We start from the raw sequence: 23,194 nt of genomic DNA on the forward strand, positions 1-23,194 counted from the left end.
CCGAGAGGCTGCACCCACGCCGAGATGACAAGGACGCTCTCCCCACCTGGCTGAGCGCCTGTCCTAAGTCCATCGGCCGGCCTTCCCTGGCTTCCACTGCCCGGGAAGCCAGCAGGAAGCACCGCCCCGTGGCTCCAAAGTCCAGACCTCCCTTCCTGCCAGCTGCCTGGGCGCCAGGGTGAGCACGTGGGCTCAGGTTTTGATAAAAGCCACGGCCTTGCCTTAGTTGCCTGAGACACACAGCCTTTTGGCGCCCGTGCAGCTACGGCGCAGCTCCGTCACAGCTCCGTCACCCCTCCTACGCCCGAGGACCTCATGTACAGAGAGGTCAAGGAACCTGCCCCAGGCTGGACTCCAGGCTGACCAGCACCTGCAGCCTGGCCCCCCTGCAAACATGTGACCCACGTGCAGCAGTGGAACCGAGCAGGGGACGCGTGATGAGCACGGCTGCGCGTGCAGCCAGGTTCCAGCTCCCAGACCCCAGAGAGAGGCCCGTTGGGCGATCGAGGACCGGTCCTCCCAGCCTTCCCCTCCACGCGCCCCGTGGCTGGGCGAGGGAGTGGGCGGAACCTAGTCTGATGGTCCAATGGCGGGGCAGGGGCGGAACTTGTGGGCAGGGCCTCTCGGGGGCGGGGCCATTAGGCAACGAAAGGGCGGGCGGACTCGGAGGAGGGACCAAGGAGAGAAAGAACCAATGGAAGTGCAGAGACAGCAGGGCGCTCCAGGGGTAGGGGGCGTGCCCTAAGGGAGGTCGACCAATGGCAGTTCAGAGGCGGGACCGGTGGGCGGGTGATCGGGGAGGGTGCGGGCCCGGGTGGAGGACAGCCAATGGCGGGACGGGGGCGGGGCCTCCGGCTGGCGGGCGGGGGCGCGGAGGGGGCGGCGGCGGCGGCGAACAAAGAGGCGGCGGGCGCGGGCGGCCGAGCGGAGCCGAGCGCAGCCGAGCCGGGCCGAGCCGGGCCGGGCCGGGCCCAGGAGCGTGCGGACGATGCAGGCTGCCAGGCCAGGGTCCGCGGGTTCCTGAACCCCGCGCCCGGGCCCAGCGAGGGAGCCCCGTGCAGCGGCCGTGCAGCCGGAGGCGGCCGGGCCCGCCATGGCCGGGGTCAGCTACGCGGCGCCCTGGTGGGTGAGCCTCCTGCACCGGTTGCCCCACTTCGACCTGCGCTGGGAGCCCACCAGCAGTCAGTTCCGGCCTGAGGACAGCGACTACCAGCAGGTGACGCGACGGGGCCCCTGGGTCGCGGGGTCAGGGGCCCGGATCATGGCCTCCTCGACTCCCCCAACCCCCATCAGGCCCCCTCCTCGCGGGCCACAGCCCCCCTTCCTTCCGGGGGGGCCCCCTCTTCAAGGGCCTGAATACACCCCACCCCCACCAAGGGTCCCAGACCCTCTCCAGGCTGCAGCCACCCCCACCCACCCAGCTCTGTAGGCCTCACTTTGTAGGGTTCCGGGAAGCCGGCCCCCTCCCCTCCACGGGCCCCCTGCCGCCTGCTGTTGGCCGCTCCTTACCGGGGGCCGCCTGCCTGGTTCCTCTCCTAACCAGGGGCTGGCAGGCCTGAGGCAGGCAGAGGGGATTCCTCGCCCCCCTCGCCCCAGCTGGGGAATCCCATGTCCAGGCTTGGGTGGGTGAGAGGCCTGGGCAGACGCCAGCCCCCTGTGGCTGGGCGCTGGGATGTACACACAGCATGCCGCGTGCCGCTGTGGGCATGCAAGGTGGGCCCGTCTGGGAGGCTGGAAGGGGCTGAGCCTGGGCAGAGCTGGGGGGTGGCGGGGAGCCCTTTGCAGCCCTCTCCCCGGGAGCCCGGGCCTGGCCCCGTGCCAAGCCCCAGCGCGAGCCACTGTCATTTGAGTGCAAGGCAGGGGACCAGGCTGTGGCCATTTCCTTCCTGCACAGGGATCCGGATTCCAGAAAGCCCCGAGCCGGGGGCGCGTGGTCACCCCAGCACCTCTGGGTTGCTGTCTGGCTGGGCCCGTTGGGGGCGGGGGATGGGGCCGGGGAATCTGCCACCTCACTCATGCAGAGCAGGGCTGTGTGTGGCCTCGCCTGTCCGGAGCACGGGAAGCCGAGGGGGCTCCTGTGTGCTGGGGAGCACGGCGCTGCCCCCGGCCTCGGCGCTTACCTGGGCGCCGGTCCCCCAGCTGACCGCCTTTCTAAGCAAGGGGAGCGGGACTGGCCCGGGCAGGCCCAGAGACAGCGTGCAGACGAGGGCCGTCTCCGTGTGCCCCAGGAACGTGGCAGGGAGATGGCTCTGCCGCCTGTCCCCTGAGGGCCCTGTTTGAGCCACCAAGAGGTGTGCGTGTCTCCAGGAAGCCCTGTGACCCTAGGGCTCATCCGGGTCTCAGCTCCGCCTGGGCGGCGGGGCTGCCCACCCCAGCCGGGTTTGCTGGACGCCGGGGCCCGCGGCTCCCAGCTCCGCAGAGCCTCAGGCCCTGGGGAGCCCTGGTTTCTGCCCCCTGCTCCCCTGTGGGCGGCTCTGACTCACTCTCCTGCCCCCTCTCTGTGCCGAGCAGAATTAGCCACTGAATAATTCACAGCGTGGAAACCGGCCTGCCTCCATCCTGCCGCCTCCGCGCCGGTGCTGGCTGTGCCTGAGCCACACCCGCACGTGCGTCCGGCCCCCACCCTCCGTGCTCAGGTGCTTCGGGCGAGGGCTGGACCGCCCTGAGCCCTCGGCTCCTTGGGACTGGCTGTGCCTCCTGCAGGGGGCGGGGGCCAGGAGCTCCCTTCCAGGTGGGCATGGAGCCTGGCACGAGGCCCGTTCTGCCGTCCAGGTGCGGTGTTGCTGGCCGGCACCCTGTTAGCTCCCCGTGCCCTGGAGCCCTGGCCGGCCCTGCGGGAGAGGACGGCTCCTGCCTCTCGGGCTGCCCAGGACGTGGGGAGGGCCCCAGGACAGGGCCGTGTGGGGCTGGCTGTCACTAGCCCCTTGCATACAGCCCCGGGATGTCTCCATTGTCCAGGTTAGCAAACAGGCGCAGAGAGACGGGGCCTGGCTCACCATCCCTGCGAGCGAGTGGTGGGGCCAGAATCCTGCTCGGGCCTCTTTCCCCTGTCCCCCAAGGAGCCGGTCAGCCGTGGGGCAGGGCTTCTGGGCCCCCATGGCCGCCCCACTGCGAGGTTGAGACCGGAGGGGCAGGAGCCAATGGGGCCCTTCTGAGGATACTCAGAGCCCTGGGCTTTGCGGGCCGAGGGTGGGTTCTGCACCCACAGTGTCCTCTTGGGGCTGAGGGTCCCGGCCACCGTCTTCCTGGCCACTGCGCCCACCTCTGGGCCCGGGAGGTTGTCGAGTGGCGGGCCCCACGGTGCCTGTGGGCCGCCCCGTGCTGCTCCCTGGCCTCCGCTGGGGCCCCCGAGTGGCCGGGAGAGGATCAGAGGCGGCCGCGTGGGCCCACAGCTGAGCTGGCAGAGCCAGAGACCAGCGGCCGGGCACCTGACCTGGCCCAGGGCCTGTGCTGTGCGGGGAAGTCCTGATTTTCCGGTTGGGCAGGCCCGTGCTGGCTGCCTTCCTGAGGGTCCCCCGGTTGGAGTGTGGGGAGCGCCAGGCCTGGGCCCCAGCCCTGGCGCTTCTCATCCTGTGACCTTGGGTGGCCCGTGCACTTCTGGGCCCGGCAGGGATGGCGTCCACGCTGTCTGCTCTCAGTCTGCCCTGAGACTTGGAGGCGCTGTCCTGGTCCGGGCAGGCCGGGAGCTGCCGGGGCAGGGGTGGGAGGGGGAGAGAAGAACGGTTACAGCCTGGGTGGGGTCAGAATGGGGGCGGCAGGAGCCCCGCAGCCAGGGAAGGCTCCCTGGAGGAGGAGGTGTTTCCGGTCTGCTTGGAGTCTGCGCACGCCTGGAGGGCAGGCCTCGCTGCCTGTTTAATGAAGCCCTCTGGTGCCTGGGGTCCGCCCAGCAGTGGGGCTGTTTCTCACGGGAACCTGAGCACCCAGGTGTTTCAGCGGAGACGCCAGTGAGGAGGCAGAAGCAGCGTGCAGAGCCCTGGGGAGAGGGATCCAGGCAGTGGACAGAGTGTGCAAAGGCCCTGAGGCAGAGAAGCTGGACCTCAGCCCACAGCAAGGCAGCGTCCCTCCCGCCTGGGCACTCAGAGGAGCGCTGCCGCCTCGGGGGCGGGGCCAGGCCCAGAGGTGTGCGAGCCAAGGCCAGACAGCACGCAGGGCATGAAGCCCGGCGCTGGTGGGATCCTGGCAGGCACGGGGAGGGGGGGCTCCCTGCCTCCAGGTTGGCAGGGTGGGGCGCTCCCGAGGCCCAGCTGTCCTCTGCCACAGACCCGGGTCCTGCACGGCGTCCACGGCCCCCGTTCCCCGTGCTCGCCCAGCGTCCTGCAGAGTGACAAGTGAACTGAGCGCCCCTGGGGAGCTGGCGCAAGGTCCTGTGTGGCCGAGGTTTGCTGAGCTGGGCATGGAGTGGGGGGTTCGGGGCCCTGGGGCAGGGCGGCCCCGGGCACCTTGCCTTTTCCGGGCCTGGCCCAGCGCTGCACTGTGCTGCCCACGAGCGGACACGTCCCGGACACCGGCCGGGGGCTCCTGGTCAAGTTCTGGGGAGGGGGCACTTTGCCACCTCGGCCGCCAGCCCCCAGCCTGTGCTGTGGTCCCAAGCAGCCCTGCGGGGGAGCCACATGTGGCTGGGGGAGCCAGACGTTGTGGCCCCTACACAAGTTGCCACCGGCCTTTCCCTCCATGCCAGGTCTGGGGGCGTAGTCTGCCTGGCGCCCCTCCCGGAAGGCCCTGGTCCCAGGAGGTTGTGGGGGTGGGGGAGGGTCTGGCCTGTGCCCCTCCCCCTCAGGCAGTTGTGGAGAGAAGAGGAAGTGAACCTGCTGCCGTGGGCGTGGGGCCGAGGCTGTGGGAGCGCGCCCATCCGGCCACTGTGGGACAGAGGGCGGGCACTGGGGGGCCTGGGCCTGCCTGCTGGGGCCTGCAGGGACCCTCCTCCACCCCACGCTAGGCCAGAGCTCCTGTGGCCCTCGGAGGCTTCTCACTGCCCTGGGGAGGGGTGAGGCTACAGAGCAGGCGCTGTTGTCCCCAGGGTGGGGAGCATGGGGGCCAAAGCCGAGCCGGAGCTGGAGGCCCCGGGTCCCCACTGGGGACGGGATCGCAGCACCACCAGAATTAGCTGCCCGCGCTCGCCCGCTCCAGGAGGCGCCCCTCGTGCCCTGCACGGGGCTGGGAAGGCCGAGGTGGGTCATGGTCAAGGCCAGGCCTCCAGCTCAGTGCCAGGGACGGGAAGGGCTGCTCTGTGCCTGTGCCTGTGGCCACAGGAGCCGGAGGAAGGCCAGTGTGCTGGGGTGTGCCTTCAGGAGCGGGCCGGGCTGCCTGGGGCCCCTCTGCCCAGGGGCTGGGCTGTTTATGGCCCAGAAGGCAACACACACACACACACACCCCACCACACACGCCTGGGACCCACACATCCTGCGCCCATGGCCGTCGTAGCCTCGGCTGGCACGTGTGCTGTGGGGACGCCCCGCTGTGGCCTGCGTGGCCCCGGCTGTGGGAGGAGGCCGCCCGCTCCTTCTGCCCGCTGCGCCCTGGTCTGGATCCTGGCCATCACAGAGGTCGCCCGGTCTGGGGTTGGGCCGAGCCCCAGGACTGGGCTCCGGTCTGGCTCCCACGTGGTGGTTCCTGGCCGGGTCAGAGGCCGATGGAGTGGCGTTCGCAGGTGCGCGGTGACAGTCCCCTGAGGGTGCATGGTGGGGGCTGCACGTTCTTTGGCGTCTGCCCCTGGAGTGGGAGCTGGTCCCCGAGGCAGGAGGGCTGGCCAGGGCTCTCTGGAGGCCCCAGCCCACGTCCCGTCGGCGTGGGGCTCCTCCAAGGCGATGCCTGGGGGGTGAGGGCCGGCAAGGTGTGTGCCTCCCAGGAGGTGGGCAGCGCGGGCCACCTGGACCTTGGCCAGTGGCGGGGCGGACCGGAGCAGAAACATGAGCCCCGGCCCGTCCCCACGTGGCCACTGCTGGCTGCGCCCGCCAGCCACGGCCGCGAGCTCACCCTCCTGGAATTCCTGAGACCCCGGCCTGGCCCTCTGGAAAGTCTGTTTCTCATTTCCGGCCACGTCGCCGGGGGCGCGGGCCGAGTGCGTCGGGGGCGTGGTTCCCTCTCCCCTTGGCCTGCCCTGGCTGCTGCCTCCGGCCTCCAGCCCGGGGTCTGCACAGTGGGCGCAGGCAGGGCTGGCCCTAGGAGAGATGGGGTGGGAGGGAGCCCCTTCCCGGGGAACCCAGGCCAGGGAGCTGCCGCAGTGACGTGGAGCTCGTCCCTGCCACGTGTGCCGCTCCCCGTTCCTCACCCCGGGCCGGGGTATGCGGGCTCCAGTCCTCCTGTCCCAGTTCCAGGGCAGCGGCAGGACACCCCCAGAGGCAAGCGGAGCCCCCCTCTTGTCTGCCCCTGCCCTGAGCCCCAGAGCCCTCGCAGGCTCAGACCGGATCTCACCTGGCTTCGTGGCCAGCGGACCTGAGCACACAGACCTGGACGTGAGCCCCACGACCTCTCCCAGTGCTGCCCAGTGCCCGCTGGCCCCACGGTGGCAGCTTAGGTGACCCTGCTACTGGTCCCACATGCTGGGGGCGCCCTGGCTACCTTGTCTACCCAAACAGGGCCTGCACTGTGCCCAAGCGCCAGGCCCAGGGCAGACGAGCAGGCCCAGGAAGGTTGATGCTCGCCGATCGCCCCTGCACTGAGGGAGGCTCGATCCCACTCAGGGCAGGTGAGACCGTGAGAGACACCCCACTCAGGGCAGGTGAGACCGTGAGACACCCCACTCAGGGCAGGTGAGACCGTGAGACACCCCACTCAGGGCAAGTGAGACCGTGAGACACCCCACTCAGGGCAGGTGAGACTGTGACACCCCACTCAGGGCAGGTGAGACTGAGACACCCCACTCAGGGCAGGTGAGACTGTGACACCCCACTCAGGGCAGGTGAGACTGAGACACCCCACTCAGGGCAGGTGAGACCGTGGGAAACACCCCCTCAGGGCAGGTGAGACTGTGAGACACCCCACTCAGGGCAGGTGAACCTGTGGGTGACACCCCACCCAGGGCAGGTGAGCCTGTGACGCCCCCACCCAGGGCAGGTGAGCCTGTGACACCCCCACTCAGGGCAGGTGAGACTGTGACGCCCCCACCCAGGGCAGGTGAGCCTGTGACACCCCCACTCAGGGCAGGTGAGACCATGGGTGACACCCCACTCAGGGCAGGTGAGACTGCGGGAGACACCCCACCCAGGGCAGGTGAGCCTGTGAGACACCCCACCCAGGGCAGGTGAGCCTGTGACGCCCCCACCCAGGGCAGGTGAGCCTGTGACGCCCCCACCAGAGCTGGAGCTGTCTGTGCAGGTGGCAGCGCTGTGTCCTGCCCAGGGGTCACACACAGCCACTCCTGTGTGACCTGTGTTGGCGCTGAGCCTGGTACTGGGGGGAGGGGTGTTTGCACACAGGTATCAGCACCCTGTCCAGGCCAGGCCAGGAGTGGGGCAGACAGGAGCAGTAGCCGCGGGAGGTGCAGCCTGCACAGCCCCACCGGCCCGCCCTCTCCAGGCCCACACCCCTGTCGCAGGGTCACAGCCTCCCGCTGCCACACTGCCGTCAGGACCTGGTGCCGTGTTGGGACTGCTCACCTGCGCAGGCAGCCAGGCTGGGCCTGGGGTCTACGCTGACATCCTGGGGGTCCTGGACGAGGAGCTTGGAGCTGGGGATCAGAGAGGTTCGCCGAGGGTGGGCTCCTGACCCAGAGGCCCTGCTGGGTCCCCGCAGGCCTGGCAGCCCCAGCACTGGGCCTGCGGCTCAGACCCGAGCCCTGTGCTCACTGGGTGTTTCCAGAGTAGGCTGTTTTGGGGGGCGAGTAGGGGGCACGCAGCTGGGCACAAGGCAGGAGGGGGCGTGCTGTGTGGAGCCAGCATTTGGGTTTAGGGGTGCAGGGCTAAAGCTGAGAAGCAGGAGCCCCGGGGTGAGCAGGGGGCGACCAGGCCCCGGGAGGCACAGCGCACAGCCAAGTGCAGCTCCTGGCCGAACCCTGCCTCACTTCCCCCACAGACGGAAAATTCCATCTGGTCAGAGCCAGGTGCTGGTCAGCGTTTCCCATTCTTTCTCTGAATGGGCCGGGGAGAGGCAGAGGGACGCCAGGCCTGGAAAGAGGTGGCCGGGCCGCTGGCTGTGCTCTGGGAATCTGGCCCCAGAGACGGGGGCCGAGGTCACCCTGGCCACAGCACCCTCCCCACAGCCTGCTCTCTGGCTCCCAGGCCAGTGAGGCCAGTTTCAGCCAAGGCCAGGGGGAGGAGGAGCCAGGACACTGGCTGCCCCTGCAGGCAGGGAGCTGGGAGTGACAGGCACCCAGCTCTGCACCTGTCACTGTCCCCTGGGCTTGAATGACATTTCACCCTCAAGGACCTGGCCCTGGGCTTCCTTGGGCACTGGCCCTGCCCTTCCCTCCCCTCAGTGAGCCGGGAGTGGTCGGTGTCGCCCTAGGGCTGATGCCGGGGCCCTGGGAGCCCACGTGGCCGGGTGTGTGGGCCTGGACACACGTGTCCGTGTCTGAGGGTGCACCAGGGCCCGCTCCTTCCTGGTTCACGTGGGCCTGGTCTGCCAGGCCGTGCGTGTGCCAGAGAGGTGCAGGTGCAGGTCCCTGGGTCGGCGGCCCTCACAGGTGTGCTGCCCTCTGCCTGGGGCCTGCACGGAGGGACCTGAAGGCTGTGGTCACCAGCTGTGGGTCAGCACCCGTGGCCCAGCCCGTGAGGGAGCCCAGAGGACACAGCTGCTGAAGCACCCGCATGTTTACTGAGCCCCCCCCCCCCCCCACATCGTGTGCAGGGCCTGCTGCCAGGATACCGGGCTGCTAAGGCAAGGCCCCCTCCCCGGGGCCTGAGTCCTCGGACCAGAGCGCCCCGGGCTGACAGGTAGCTCTGGTGCCCAGGCCCCACAGGCCCCTCCTGCCAAGGCAGTGGCCGTGGGCAGCAGCCCCTGGCTGGAGGAGTGGGAGGCGCCCAGCTCCAGCGGCTGCCGGTGCCTGAGTTCTCCTTGCGGGAGGGGACCCCGTGCCATCCCCTACACAGGGGCGCAGGCCCGGCCTCATAGCACCTGAGCGCCCACCCGGAGTGCCGGTGTGGCATCGGCCGGTGCTGGCTGTGCGTGCAGGCCCTGGTCGGGTGGAGAGAGGGGGTGAGGAGGCACATCCCTCCTGCGGCCTGGCAACTGGCTCCTACTAGTCCCTGGGGCCTCGGTGGCAGCCTGGGGAAGACTGGGACACTGGAGCATTCGGGTGTGGGAGGGAAGGTGCGTCCCAGCGGCTCACCCCACCACCCTGAGTGCCCCTTCCCGGCCCCTCCATGGGCCTCCCCCTGTGCGGTGCTCAGCCCCCACCCTGCCCTGGCCCAGGACGTGCCAAGTTTCCCGAGGAGCTGTGCCACGTGGCCACATTTAGGAGGTTGGGGGGCCTGGTCTCTGCACCAGTGATATGGGGGCAAAAGCAATGGCCAGGCAACCTAAGGTGCAGGGGTGGAGGGGAGGAGCTGGCGCCTGCCCCAGCCACGTACAGCTCTGGGGCCCTGTCCCGCCGCCTGCTCCCCCCTCCCAGTGGCGAGTGCTCACTGCTGCACCCAGCAGACCACTTCCTGTGGGGGGCCCGGCCTGGGGACTGGAGGACCCAGGCACCTGCGCACAGCCTGTGTGGGTGCTGGGCCTGGCTGGGGGCCCTGGCACCACCACCTCCTCCAGTGCCAAGTCTCAAAAGCAGCAGGCGGGGGAGTGGCCACTCCCTCGTGTAGCCCCCTGCCCATCGGAGAGGGGCTCCATTGGCAAAATACCTCCCCTTGCCCGGGGCACGGGGGCGCAGCCTGCCCTGGACCTGGCCGAGAGACCCAGTAAGGGACAGGCCCCCCCTGTGGGCGGGGCCTCCCTCCGCTGGGGTGGAGTCCGGGTCTGGAGGGACACACCTTGTCCCCCGAGGTGGCCCCATGTGGGCGGGGCCTCCCTCCGCTGGGGTGGAGTCCGGGTCTGGAGGGACACACCTTGGCCCTGAGGTGGCCCCCCTGTGGGCGGGGCCTCCCTCCGCTGGGGTGGAGTCCGGGTCTGGAGGGACACACCTTGTCCCCAAGGTGGCCCCCTGTGGGCGGGGCCTCCCTCCGCTGGGGTGGAGTCCGGGTCTGGAGGGACACACCTTGGCCCTGAGGTGGCCCCCCTGTGGGCGGGGCCTCCCTCCGCTGGGGTGGAGTCCGGGTCTGGAGGGACACACCTTGTCCCCAAGGTGGCCCCCTGTGGGCGGGGCTCCCTCCGCTGGGGTGGAGTCTGGGTCTGGAGGGACACACCTTGTCCCCCGAGGTGGCCCCATGTGGGCGGGGCCTCCCTCCGCTGGGGTGGAGTCCGGGTCTGGAGGGACACACCTTGGCCCTGAGGTGGCCCCCCTGTGGGCGGGGCCTCCCTCCGCTGGGGTGGAGTCCGGGTCTGGAGGGACACACCTTGTCCCCGAGGTGGCCCCCCTGTGGGCGGGGCCTCCCTCCGCTGGGGTGGAGTCCGGGTCTGGAGGGACACACCTTGTCCCCGAGGTGGCCCCCTGTGGGCGGGGCCTCCCTCCGCTGGGGTGGAGTCCGGGTCTGGAGGGACACACCTTGTCCCCGAGGTGGCCCCCTGTGGGCGGGGCCTCCCTCCGCTGGGGTGGAGTCCGGGTCTGGAGGGACACACCTTGTCACTGAGGTGGCATGGGAGGTGGTGGTGGTGGCGGCTAAGTGGCGCGTGCCAGGCCCCACCCCCCCGCGCCAGCGCCGTCTCCCCGCTGCCCGCCCACAGGCGCTGCTGCTGCTGGGGGCGGCGGCCCTGGCCTGCCTCGCCCTGGACCTCCTCTTCCTTCTCTTCTACTCCTTCTGGCTGTGCTGCCGGCGGCGCAAGAGCGAGGAGCACCTGGACGCCGACTGCTGCTGCACCGCCTGGTGCGTCATCATCGCCACGCTGGTGTGCAGGTGAGCGCGGCGGGGCGCGGCCCGGGAGGGGCGTGGCCGAGGGAGGGCGGGGCGGGGACGGGGCCAGCGGGGTGGGTGTGGCCGAGGACATGGCTGAGGGGAAGGGCAGGGCTGGGGCGTGGCCAGCGGGGTGGGTGTGGAAGAGGACAAGGCGGATGGGCGGGGCTGGGGCGTGGCCAGCGGGGCAGGTGTGGCCTAGGGGAGGGCGTGGCTAGAGGGGTGGGCGCAGTCTGGGCGGGCCGCGCCGTCACCGGTCTCTGCCCTCTCGCAGCGCCGGCATCGCCGTGGGATTCTATGGCAATGGGGAGACCAGTGACGGCGTCCATCGGGCCACCTACTCGCTCCGCCACGCCAACCGCACGGTGGCCGGGGTGCAGGACCGCGTGAGTGGCCGGGAGGGCGGGGCGAGGGCGTCGAGGGAGGCGCAGAGCACAGCCCCCCCCCCACCTCACACTGCCCCGCATGCATCCCGGCCACAGGTGTGGGATACGGCCGCCGCCCTGAACCGCACGGCGGAGCCCAGCCTGCAGAGCCTGGAGCGGCAGCTGAGCGGGCAGCCGGAGCCGCTGCGGGCCGTGCAGCGGCTGCAGGGCCTGCTGGAGCTGCTGCTGGCCTACACGGCCGCCATCCCCTTTTGGCGAAACCCGGGCGTGTCGCTGGAGCTGCTGGCCGAGCAGGTGGACCTCTACGACTGGTACAGGTGCGACCCGCCGAGCCTGCTTTGCCTAGGGGAAGCGTGGCCCTGCCCCGGGTTGCACCTGGTACCCCGGGGTCCGCCAGGCCGTCGGCCCACACCCGTGGCATCCGCAGGTGGCTGGGCTACCTAGGCCTGCTGCTGCTGGACGTGAGCATCTGCCTCCTGGTGCTGGTCGGCCTCATCCGTAGCTCCAAGGGCATCCTGGTGGGGTGAGTGCCGCGACCCTTGCTGCTCCTGCCCCGGCCCCGCGGCCTTGCCTACCCTCTCTAGCTTCCCCTCGTGAGTCTACGGTGGGGCCAGCACCTGTCGTCCCAAGACCCGGAGCTGCCTGCCCAGGTGCCTGAGAGCTGGGGTCGCCTTCCTGCAGCCCCTCGTCCGTGGCTCAGAGCGGCCTGGGTTCCAGACCCAGGGGTGCTGCCTCCAGGCTGCTGGCCTCGGCAGGCAGCTCGTGGTGCAGAGCCCCCGCCGTCAGTGTCCCTGAGGACGCGGCACAGGGTGAATGAATGTGACAGAGATGATGAGCCGGGGGGAGGGGGGAATGAAACCAGGGCAGAGGGAGTGCAGGTGGCAGGGCCGGCCGGGCTCCCTGCCCTGCCTGAGACCTGCAGGGGCCCGGGAGAGGAGCGCAGGGGCGCGAGCGAGCCCTGGACTCACGGGCAGTGCTGTCCAAGGGCCAGTACTGGGACCTGTGGGGGAGCAGGGGGCTGTGGAGGGGACACAGGCCACACCAGGCCTAGGCTCTGAGACAGGCAGCATGGTGGGGGCTCGGAGCAAAGGAGGACCTGGTCTGGCCCAGGGTCACTGTCCCTGGGCCGCCGGGTGGACCGCAGGCCAGAGTGAGCACGGCCTGGTCGGGGGGCTGGACACAGGAGAAGAGGCCATGGAGCCACCAGCTCCTGGCCACGCCGAAACCCAGCCTCCCTGCCCCGGCTCTGAGCCCCACGCCCCACCTGGCCTGGAGGAGCCGCCTTCCCGGCCTTGGGCAGCTCTGGGAAGAGCACAGCCCCCGGGGAGCCCGACCCCCCAGCCTGGGGCTGCTGATGGCTGTCTCTGCCCCAAGGGTCTGCCTGCTGGGGGTCCTGGCCCTGGTCATCAGCTGGGGTGCCCTGGGCTTGGAGCTGGCCGTGTCTGTGGTGAGTGCCCCAGGGCCAGGGGTCCCCACACCTGGGCGTCAGCGGGGGAGGGGCGCCCTGGGTCATCCCTGTGTCTCTGGAGGGTGGGGCCTGCCAAGGGCTCACAGCAACTCCGACTCCGTGACCCAGACCGAGGCAGACCCCAGGGGCCATGATCTCCCTCTGGGAACTGAGGGCAGAGACCCGCCTCTGGGGCCAACCTGGTCACACACACCCCCGCCGGCACCTCCCCAGGGCTCCAGCGACTTCTGTGTGGACCCCGACACCTACGTGACCAAGATGGTGGGGGAGCACTCGGTGCTGAGCGGAGGTGAGTGCGCACCCCGGGGTCGGCTCACGAGCCAGCAGAGAGAGGGGCCTGGGGCGTGGAGGCCAGGTGACCCAGGCTGGCCAACAGGCAGCAGGTGCCAAGCCCCGAGGCAGACACTGGAGTGTGTTAGAGGCCCGTCACAGCTGGGGTCCCAGCTTCCTCTGCAAACAGGAGCTGTCCCTTGATGTCTTTTGGGGGGGCGCTGAGCAAATGGGGTGAGGACACCGGGTCAGGCATGGAGGCGGAGCAACTGTTGGGGCCTGGGTCCCTCCCTGAGCGGCACTGGGGGCCGGGGGCGGGTGCGCGAGGTTTGCGATGTGGGTAAGGGGTTCCTGGATGGCAGGCAGGGGCTGTCCCTGTGCAGGTCGGGCTGGGGTGGCCTGGCGGGGCCCAGCCTGCCTGCTTTTGTCCACCAGAGCCAAGGGACTGACCGGCGGCCAGGTTCCCAGCCCATTTGGTTGAGGGCCCAGTTCTGCCAAAGCCGGGGACCCCGATGAGGGAGGCCTGGGGCCAGCGGGGTCCATGTGACCCCATCTGGGAGCCTCTCCAGTCTGCACTGCTCAGGTCCTAGGTCCTGGCCCCACGCGGTGAGCTGGAGCCCCCAGCCGGCACCCTCCTGGGATGCCCCCAGACCCTGGTGCCGGCTTAGGCTCCTGCGTACTCTTGTCCTCTTTTGAAGAAGTGATTTTCCTTCCTGCGGCATCTCTGTCATCAGAATAGGCCACTCTCAGGGTCCAGGGGGCACGACCCGGGCAAGGGGCAGGTGGGCGCCCAGGCCCCAGGGCCCCAGAGCCGCAGTCGCTGGGCGGGAGAGGGTGCCCGCCCGTCCGGGTGCCCTCAGCCGGGCTCTTCCAGAGATGCCGGGCTGGGATTGTAGGGAAATTCCTCCTGACCCAGCACGGTGTGACCGTGCAGAAGAGCCGGCCCCTGGCTGTGCCCTCTCCTCCCTGTGGTGGGGGGGACGCGGTTGCCCCAGGACTGTCCCGCCCATGGGGCCCAGGGTCACAGGTTGTCTCAGGTGGGGCTCTGCCTCCTGCCCCGCCCCCCGAGCACACGGCAGACACAGCTGGGCTCCCGGGTGCACACCTGAAGCACACACAGACACACCAGCGGCCCCGTGTGCGTGTGTAGACAGAAACGTGCACGTGCAGACGGGCACACGTGCCGACACACAGCTGCACCCACACCCACGTGCACACACAGCGGTCCGGGGGGCTCAGCCCGCGCTGCCCTCTCTCTGCAGACATTCTGCAGTACTACCTGGCCTGCTCACCCCGCGCCACCAACCCCTTCCAGCAGGTGAGAGCCCGGGCTGGGACGCAGGGGCGGGGTTGGCGTCTGTGTGGGCGTGGCACCATGAGGGGGGCAGCTGGGTGAGTGCTGTGTGCCCCGGGTGAAGCATGCTGGGAGAGCTGCTTGGTGCCCTGAGCCTGGGCTCCTCTCACTGCCTTGGGGCGGGAAGAGCCCCAGGAGGCCTCTGGTTTCCCGTGGACGACTCCCGTGGGCTGCTCGGGTGCACCCACCGGTCACAACTGCTATCCACTGTCTGTCATCCTGCCGCCATGGGGTCCTGAGGACTCTGCTCTCTGGAGCAGCCCCCCTGTTACCACCTGGGGTCTGTGCCTTCCCTGGGCATGCGGGCCGCTGGGGGGCACGGGGTGGGCTCAGCCCTGCTGGAACCGGCTGGGGGGCACGGGGTGGGCTCAGCCCTGCTGGAACCGGCTGGGGGGCACGGGGTGGGCTCAGCCCTGCTGGAACCAGCTGGGGGGCACAGGGTGGGCTCAGCCCTGCTGGAACCGGCTGGGGGGCACGGGGTGGGCTCAGCCCTGCTGGAACCGGCTGGGGGCATGGGGTGGGCTCAGCCCTGCTGGAACCGGCTGCCTCCCTGGAGCAGAAGCTGTCGGGCAGCCACAAGGCGCTGGTGGAGATGCAGGACCTGGTGGCCGAGCTCCTGGGGAGCACCACGCGGGAGCACCCGGCCGCCAAGGTGAGGCGCCCCTCCCCCTCGAGGGCTTCCGGGCAGGTGCAGCTGGGGCAGCGTGGTGGGGAGTCGGGGCGCCCACCCCCCTCTTCCCCAGGATTTGTGGTGGTCTCTGGAAGAACTGTGTTTGCGTTCTCTCTGGAGGACAAGACCAGGTGCCCCGCGCCATCCTGGAAATTTGAGGGGTGGTGACTTTGCCCCGCTGTGGCGCCCGGGCTCTGAGCGTGTGCACTACGACACCTATGTACCTGCCACCTGCTCTAGCAAAAAGCCGGCCCTGCGGGGCCCCCGACCCCTTGCACACCGCCCCAGCACAGGTGGGCACAGCTGTGTTCTCCAGCTCTGTGCTCTGAGATGCTGCACGGCACCAATACCAAGCACGTACCCACACACCCGCACACGCGCCCACTGATGCAGACGCCGCTTCCCAGATTCCCTACGTGGTCACAGCCAGGGCGCCGCCTGCACTGTCAGGCAGGTGTGTACGCCAGCTTGGCCCCACCATAAGAGAACCATTGACCAGGCAGCTTCAGCCACAGACGGAGCCGGGACGTCGAGTGCTCTCCCCTCCTCACATGGAGCCCAGTGTCGCCGCATGAGGGCCCCCAGAGGCCTCACACCTAGGACCAGGGGTCAGGTCAAGGACTTAACATAGGAAGCCAGGGGCGCAGTGAGCCCAGACAGCAGCTCCCAGGGAGGCGGGGTGGAGGCACCTGTGTGCACACGCATCTGCACACGTGGGTACAGCACGCACTGTAGGATGCACACATGTGGGCACTGCAGGGCACCCGTGCACACGTAGGCACTGGAGGGCACACGTGCGCACGCAGGCACTGGAGGGCACACGTGCACACGTAGGCACTGCAGGGCACACACATAGGCACTGCAGGGCCGGGTGCACTCTGCAGGGAGGCCCACGCACTGCCCGTCTCTGCAGCCCTGTGACTGTTCCCTGAAGGGCTCTTCAGTCCGGACAGGCAGGAGGCTGCCGTGTCCCCGGCACCACAATGCAGGAGGGTGTGTCCACAGCAGTGAGCACGGTGTCTGGCGGCCTCTTGTCCTCAATGGCCCCCGGGGAGGCCAGGGCACGACTTGGGGGTGCCCAAGACCCAGTGGTGGGGCAGAGGCAGGCCTGGGAGTGCTGGGAGGTGTGGCCGGCTCCGGTGCCCAGCGCGGTGCTGACCGTGCGTGGCGCGTGCCCCCAGGACCCCCTGCTCCGTGTCCAGGAAGTGCTGAACAGCACGGAGGTGAACCTGCAGCACCTCACCGCCCTGGTGGACTGCCGCAGCTTGCATCTGGTGAGGCCGCGGCGGGGGCTGGGGGGGCTCCTCCACAGACGGCGGGTCCCCGGCAGGTCGGCCTCACGGCATCTGTCTCCTGTTTGTGCGCCTGCGGCTCAGGACTATGTGCAGGCACTGACCGGCCTCTGCTACGACGGCGTCGAGGGTCTCGTCTACCTGGCCCTCTTCTCCTTCGTCACTGCCCTCATGTTCAGCTCCATCGTCTGCAGCGTCCCGCACACCTGGCAACACAAGAGGTGAGGCCCCCGGGGCTCCTCTGGACGGCCAGGCCCCAGCACCCCTGGGGACGCTGCCTGCCGGAGCTGATGTTGACGGCGCTGGTGCCGGCGGTGGTGATGGTGGTGAAGTAGTGGTGCTGGTGCCGGCGGTGGTGACGGTGGCCTTAGCGCCGATGGTGGCCGGGGCGTCGCGGCACCGCTGCCTATCGGGTGACTGTGGAGGTTGTAGGAGGACCCACCTCCAGGGCCAGGCGAGCCGCTCCGCGTGAACCCCTGCCCTGGGCCTGGCTCCTGCTTTTGCCCGGCCAACAGCTTCCACTGCCCTGCCTGCAGCCCAGCACCAGGCAGCCTGGCCTTGTGTCCCCTGTGAGACCGGCAGAGCCTGGAGGAGCTCGAGTCGGCGCAGCCTGGCCCCAAGCCTCCCCCGCAACAGCCACAGGAGTGGGCGGGAACTCCAGGGGGCAGGGAAGGAGCTCCTGGTCCACGCCCCCAGGGGTGCATGTGGGCCCTGCGCCCCGAGAGGCCACCGGCCTCCTGTGCGCGCTCTGCTCATCAGACAGCAGGTACTGGTGCGGAACCCACGCTGCGGTGACCGCGTGGTCTACCAGCCCCCACAGAGCCACAGCGTGCACGGCACCGAGCGCGGTCAGAACCAGGTGCTGCTGTGCCAGCGCTCCGGCCGGCTCCACCCCGGGCCTGAACCGGGCTGGCTGTCCTCCCTGCAGGGGCGCCGATGACGACGGGGAGGAGGAGGCGGCCCCCGGGCCGCGGCAGGCACATGACAGCCTATACCGCGTGCACATGCCGAGCCTGTACAGCTGTGGGAGCAGCTACGGCAGCGAGACCAGCATCCCGGCCGCGGCCCACACCGTCAGCAACGCCCCGGTCACTGAGTACATGTGAGTCGTGGGCAGCCCGCAGGCCAGCCTGGGCGAGGGGCCCGGCACCCAGAGCCTCTTCCCAGGCGCAGCCAGCAGAGGGGCCACGGGGAGGCCACACGTGGGCTCTGGCTGGGCGCGTGAGTGCCGTGGGCCCCAGTGACAACAGGGATGCCAGGCGGAGCTGGGTGGGGACCGGCTGGTCTGCCCAGGCCAGGGGCGCTCACTGCCTGTCTGCCCACTCAGGAGCCAGAACACCAACCTCCAGAACCCACGCTGCGAGAACACCCCCCTCATCGGGCGCGAGTCCCCACCGCCCTCAGTAAGTCTCGGGGCAGGAGGGTGGGCGCGGGTGGGCGGCCGCGCTGTCGCCCAGGTGCTCCGGTGCGGCTGTCACCGGCAGTGTGGGCTCCAGGGGCAGCCAGGGGCCAAGGGGTGCGCTCCCTGGCCCGGGGCACCCAGGCTGGGTGGCCAGGCCTGGAGGGAGCCGCTACTCCGAGCTGGCCTGGAGGCGCCCTGGGGCCCTGGTGACCCCGGGACGTGCTCTCCCCACTGCCTCTCTCCCCGCTCCCAGCTTCACTGCAGTGCCCGGGCCCCGGCCTCACTGCTCCTGTCCTGAGCGCGCCCGGGCCCCGCCTGGGGCTGGCCTCCTCTCTGGCCCCCGGAGGGGACAGGGTGGATTTGGTGCCAAAGAGGAGGAGCTTGTGGAAGGACCGGGGGCCTGGCAGGCTTCCTGGCGGGGCCGGGCCACGGCACGGGAGTCGAGAGGCTGCCGGCCACCTTGCCTGGGACGCGCCCTCCCGCGGGAAGGCCACCGCCGTCCCAAAGGCCCCCCTGCACACTCGGCGGCCCCCTGGCCTGCTCCGGCCAGCGCAGCCTGGCGTTGAGGCCGCCCTCTCTCTCTCTCTCTCCTGCACCCCTGGGCCCTCCCAGCGCTATCTGGCTGCCTCGGACTCTGGCAGCCACGCGGGCTGGCGGTTTCAGCCCATGGGCGGTGCCCGAACGCTGTGGTAGCCGTGCCCTGGGAGCAACAGGTACTGACCCCCGGGCCCCGCCCCACACGGCCGCCGTCCCCCTGTTCTGCTCCAGGGCCGGCCCAGCCGCCGAGACCTCTCACCGGCCCCACGGTACGGGCAGAGAGCCCCCCTCCCCTGTCTTCAGCCCCACTGACAGCCCCTGGGGGTTGTACCACCTGCTGCAGGGGCCTAGCCCCTCTACCCCGTCTCCTCCCAGCGAGACCCCTGTGCGCACCTGGCCTGGGGGCAGAGGCCACACGTGCAGGCGCACACAGGTGTGCAGGCTCGCCTGCCCCACACGGCCGTGTGGCACCTGCTTCGGCTGCCTCTCGGGTCTGGGCTGCCCGCCCGCCGTTGCATGCGTGGGGAGCGCCACGGCCTCACCGCCTTGCCCTGCAGCTGGCTGCTCACAGCACAGGGGCTCCGGGAGGGCCTGGGGACTCAGGACTGGCCGGGCTCCCTTGGGTTGTGGGACCCCCACCCCGCAGGGCCGCCAAGCGCTCTGTGTGGGCAGGAGCCATTTGCACATCGCCTGGCCTCAGCACGTGCCTCCACGAGCACACACGCACTCGCACTCGCTTGCACACGCATGTGCACCTCCTGTTGGAAGGCGGTGGCCAAGCCTCACAGGCCGCCTGCCCCTGCAGCCACCCGGCCCTGAGGGCAAGACCCTGGAGGACCCCCCGCTGGGTCCTCCACCGAGGGGGCCGCATGGCTTTCAGGCTCTCCCTCCCCGGGGTGTGGTGCTGAGTGCCGCACAGAGCCGCCATAGGCCAGGGTCTCCTTGCTTCTGTGGCCATGGCCTGCAGCTCATGGCCTGGCCCAGCCCTCGCCTGGCGCTGGTGGGCAGCCTGTGTGACCTTTCCATCCCAAGTGTGTGGGGCGCGGCTAGGACCCGGCAGGGTCGGTGGCTCAGGCAGACTCCCCCCGCCCCAGCTGGTCCTTGGTCCAGGCTAGGCTCCGCGCTGGTGCATCCCACCGCCGACCAAGGGCCACGCCAAGGAGGCCTCTGACCCACGTCCTTGTCTCCCCAGTACACATCCAGCATGAGAGCCAAGTACCTCGCCACGAGCCAGCCTCGCCCCGACTCCAGCGGCAGCGGGCACTAGACCGCACCGGCGCCTCCCGCCCCACCCCTCGCACGGCTGCTTGCACCCCAGGGCTGCCGCCGGACCCTCCGCGAGCTCCGCCACGCCACGCCACGCCACGCCAGCCTCGGGCCCCCCTGCAGGCCCCTTGCCCTCTCTCCCTCCCGACAGGGGCACGGAGATGAGAACAGGGGCCCTGGGCCTGCACCCCCGAATCGGCTCACGCACCGGGACAGAGCCTTCCTGCCCGCCGCCAGCCCCCCGCTTCCCTCCACAGGGCCCCTGGGGGTGACCTCCCGGCACACAGGCGCTGTGCCCGCCAGCTCGTCCCCCGCACCCCTCTCTCTGCAGCATCCAGCACCCGCCTGACACAGCGCGCCCCTCCTCCCAGGAGGGCTCCCTGCCGCCGCTCGCTCTCTCCCTCCCCCAGCCCTCCACGGACAGCAGGTGCCGCGCGGAGTCCCAGCTGCACACCGGCCTCTCGGTGCTGGCCGCCTTCTTGGTGCCAAACCCCCTCCCCCGCCCCAGAGAGCTGGCAGCTTTGTCCGGTTCGTTTTTTTGCACTAACCATGTTTGTCATCTCTAGGGCAGATGGGGCTCGGCCAAGGGGGACTCCCCGGGGCCTGACCCGAGCCGGCTGTGACTGTGCCCCTGGCCTCTGATGCCCACTTGGGACTAACCACTGACCTCACTCCCAGCCTCCACCGGTGCCCCTGGCTGCCCAGAGCCAGCAGGCGAGCCCGCGTCCAGGCTGGAGTGGCCGTCTCTCCGCAGGGTGAGCCGGGGAGCAGGCGGAGGCCCCTCCCTGGGCCGGTGCTGCCCCCGGAGGGCCCTGTCCTCGGGAACAGATGTCCCGTGGGCTCTGGCCGGGGTCCCTGCGGCCTCGGCGCCCCTGTGGAGCGGGAGCGCGGCTTCCTAAGGTGCTTTCGGTTCTGTGTGTGATGTTTGCTGTGCTTCCGGCCGCGGCAGCTCCACGTGGGCTCGGGCCGGGGCAGCCAGAGGGCCGCTGGACAGCCAGAGCAGGGCCCCTGCCCTTCCTGGCCAAGCCCCTCTCTCCACGCTGGTGTCCAGGACCAACAAGCGGGGTGGGAGGCAGGTGGGGTGGTGTCTGTGCAGGCATCTCGGCCCCGGGCATCGCCAAACCTCAGTGGAGGGGCTCTGCCCCAGCGAAGCCCAGCCAAAGCCGACCTGCCCGGTGTCCTCCCGACTGGACTCCGTGGCGGAAGCAGCCCTGGACATGGGCCAGAGCCTGGGCAGCAGCCGCACTCCAGGCCAGGGATGGTGGCCACGCGTGGCCGTGCACGGTGCTGTCCCGGGCTGCCTGTGGCCTCCCACTCCCCAAGGCTGAAGGAAGAACAGGCCTCGGGCCGGGCAGGAGCGGCTCCTGCCATTGGTTTTTTTTTTTTTTTTTTTTCATTTGGAGTCTTCAGTGCCCCTTCCCTCACCGTGCCCCCCCCCCAGCCCCTCCTGGGGTGGCAGCCCAGGGCCACCTTGCACCACTGGACTGTGGAGCATGGGGGGAGGGGGTCCTTGGCCTCGCGGGGAGCAGGGCAGCCAGCGGCACGAGGTGCCCACTCCCCAGGGTTGGGTTTGGGGGGTGGGAGGGCCTGGGTGGGAACAGCCCCTGACCCTTCTCCCTCTACCCCCCCCACCTCACTATGCAACCCCAGGTCCCAGCCCTGCCCAGTCCCTGTGCCCTAGGCGAGGGGCCGGGGCCTCTCGCATGGAATCGTCCCCCGTGTTGAGCCACTGTCACGGAACGAACACGCACACGGTTCTGTCGAGACGCCCCTCCCCCATCCCCGCCCTCCATGCCACCCGCCCGGCTCCATGGGGCCGCGGCTGTATGTACTGTCGCCGTGCTGTTTTTGTTGTTGGGTTTTTTTTTTTAAGACTGGGTTTGGGGTTTGATTTTTATTTCTTTGGGGACCTTATTTTTCTTGGCAAATACTAAAAATCTCGTCAGTGTAATTTCTGTGGTTTCTATTCAGCTTGGATTTCATGTTTTAAAATAAACAAATTAAAAAAAAAAAAAAAACCACCCGGTTGCCCCTCTTCCAGGCCAACTCTCTGCTGTGGCCCGGGAGTGCAGTGGAGGATGGCCCAAGTGCTTGGGCCCTGCACCCCATGGGAGACCAGGAGAAGCACCTGGCTCCTGCCATCGGATCAGCGCGGTGCGCCGGCTGCAGCGCGCTAGCCGCGGCGGCCATTGGAGGGTGAACCAACGGCAAAAGGAAGACCTTTCTCTCTGTCTCTCTCTCTCTGACTGTCCACTCTGCCTGTCAAAAAAAAAAAAAAAAACCTCACGCGCGGGCCTCTCCCCCAGGCTCATTTTGGCCTCTGCCCACGTGGGAGGGGCTCTCCAGGGACTGCACCCCACTGAGGCGGCGTGTGGGGAGGGGGCCGGGCCCAGGGCCCAGCACTTACAGCAGGTGGCCGAAGTGAGGGCCGGCACAGGGTCCAGGAGGCCAGGCTGGAGCCATGCTGGGCCCCCGGCTGTGGGAGAAGAGGCTGCGGCTCCCCAGAGCCAGCACAGCCCACACAGCCCACGGCCGCAGGTGCACACGGAGATGCTGGCCCCGCTCCAGGGAAGGGTCTTCGCCAAGCCCCCAGGGCTGTGATGAGAACAGGGCAGGGGGACAATCTGGGCCTGCACCCTGAAGAGCCAGGAGCCGTGACCGCGAGACCCCACTCCCCCATGCCTGTGTCCGGGAGGACCCCCGACAACGCCTGCCCTCCCCAAGGAGCTCAGCAATGACACGGAGACCCAGCACGTGCCAGAGTAGGGGGCCGGGAAAAGCCTCCCCGGAAAGGGGCAGCCGAGGTGGACAGGACGCCTGTGAGGCCCCCGCCGCTGGCCGTCATGAATGAGGGTATCAGGATCTGATTCTCGGGCTGCCGTCAGGGCGTCCTGGGCCCTGGGGAGCGCCAAGGGGGCAGTCTAGCATCGAGGCGCCTGGGCTCCTTGGCACAGGGCCCCTCCCTCCGGCCCGCGGCTTCATCCACGGTCGGGAACCAGCTTCCCGTCTCCAATCCCTAGTCACACCTGGAACGCCCCCTTCGCCAGGTATGGCAACATCCTCACAGGACCCTGGGGAGGAGGAGGGTCCCAGGGGAGGAGGCAGGTGCAAGCCTGGTACACCGAGCTCAGGGAGTGAGGCGTAGGGACGGCTGCAGCCAGCAGGGGGTGCCAGGTCCTCGGAGGAGACGCTGCAGGGCCTGACCCCTGCCATCACACTGGCGATCGTGTCCAGCGTCCTGCCCAACCTTGGACACAAGCACAAGGCTGCAAGGATCTCTGCCCCTAGAGCTGGGTGAGGGCCCTGGAAAAGGCGGGAGGACGCTGTCACCAGCTGTGACCACCAGCAGCCACCACGCAGTACCACCAGTACCACGCGGGCGGCCTCCAGGGGCCAAGCTCAGGCCATTGTCCCTGCTTCCCCTGTCCAGGTCGGCTGAAGGCGCCCAGACCGCCCCACCCCCACCCCCTGCACCCTTACAGGGATGCCCAGGGGTGCCTCTTCCAGGAAGCCCACCCCAAGGACCGCAGCAGGAAGCCGGGCAGCCTCCCTCCCATGGCCGGCCACACCCAGGCACTTGTAGGCAGAACGGAAGCCAGGGTGGGGCTGAGTTCCGGGGTGGGGTGG

At 69.7% G+C, this 23,194-nt stretch overlaps 1 protein-coding gene across 2 annotated transcripts; it reads left to right on the top strand.

Annotated features, from left to right (window-relative positions):
* Positions 1-941: 941 nt before the first annotated feature.
* TTYH3 (tweety family member 3) lies at positions 942-21,540 on the top strand. Of its 2 annotated transcripts, XM_062180038.1 has the most exons (15): positions 942-1,216; positions 10,756-10,925; positions 11,197-11,308; positions 11,405-11,625; positions 11,736-11,831; positions 12,683-12,755; positions 12,990-13,065; positions 14,309-14,364; positions 14,960-15,052; positions 16,252-16,344; positions 16,447-16,583; positions 17,291-17,464; positions 17,690-17,765; positions 18,377-18,477; positions 19,494-19,575. In XM_062180038.1, the coding sequence occupies exons 1-14, from the start codon at positions 1,094-1,096 to the stop codon at positions 18,455-18,457; spliced, it is 1,581 nt and encodes a 526-aa protein (XP_062036022.1). In that variant the 5' UTR covers positions 942-1,093; the 3' UTR covers positions 18,458-18,477; positions 19,494-19,575. The 2 variants fall into 2 exon arrangements, with proteins under 2 accessions (XP_062036022.1, XP_062036023.1); XM_062180039.1 differs by lacking the exon at positions 18,377-18,477 and having other exon boundaries at positions 943-1,216; positions 19,494-21,540.
* Positions 21,541-23,194: the final 1,654 nt, after the last annotated feature.

Source organism: Lepus europaeus, chromosome 21, assembly GCF_033115175.1.
Source record: "Lepus europaeus isolate LE1 chromosome 21, mLepTim1.pri, whole genome shotgun sequence".
NCBI classification, from domain to species: domain Eukaryota; kingdom Metazoa; phylum Chordata; class Mammalia; order Lagomorpha; family Leporidae; genus Lepus; species Lepus europaeus.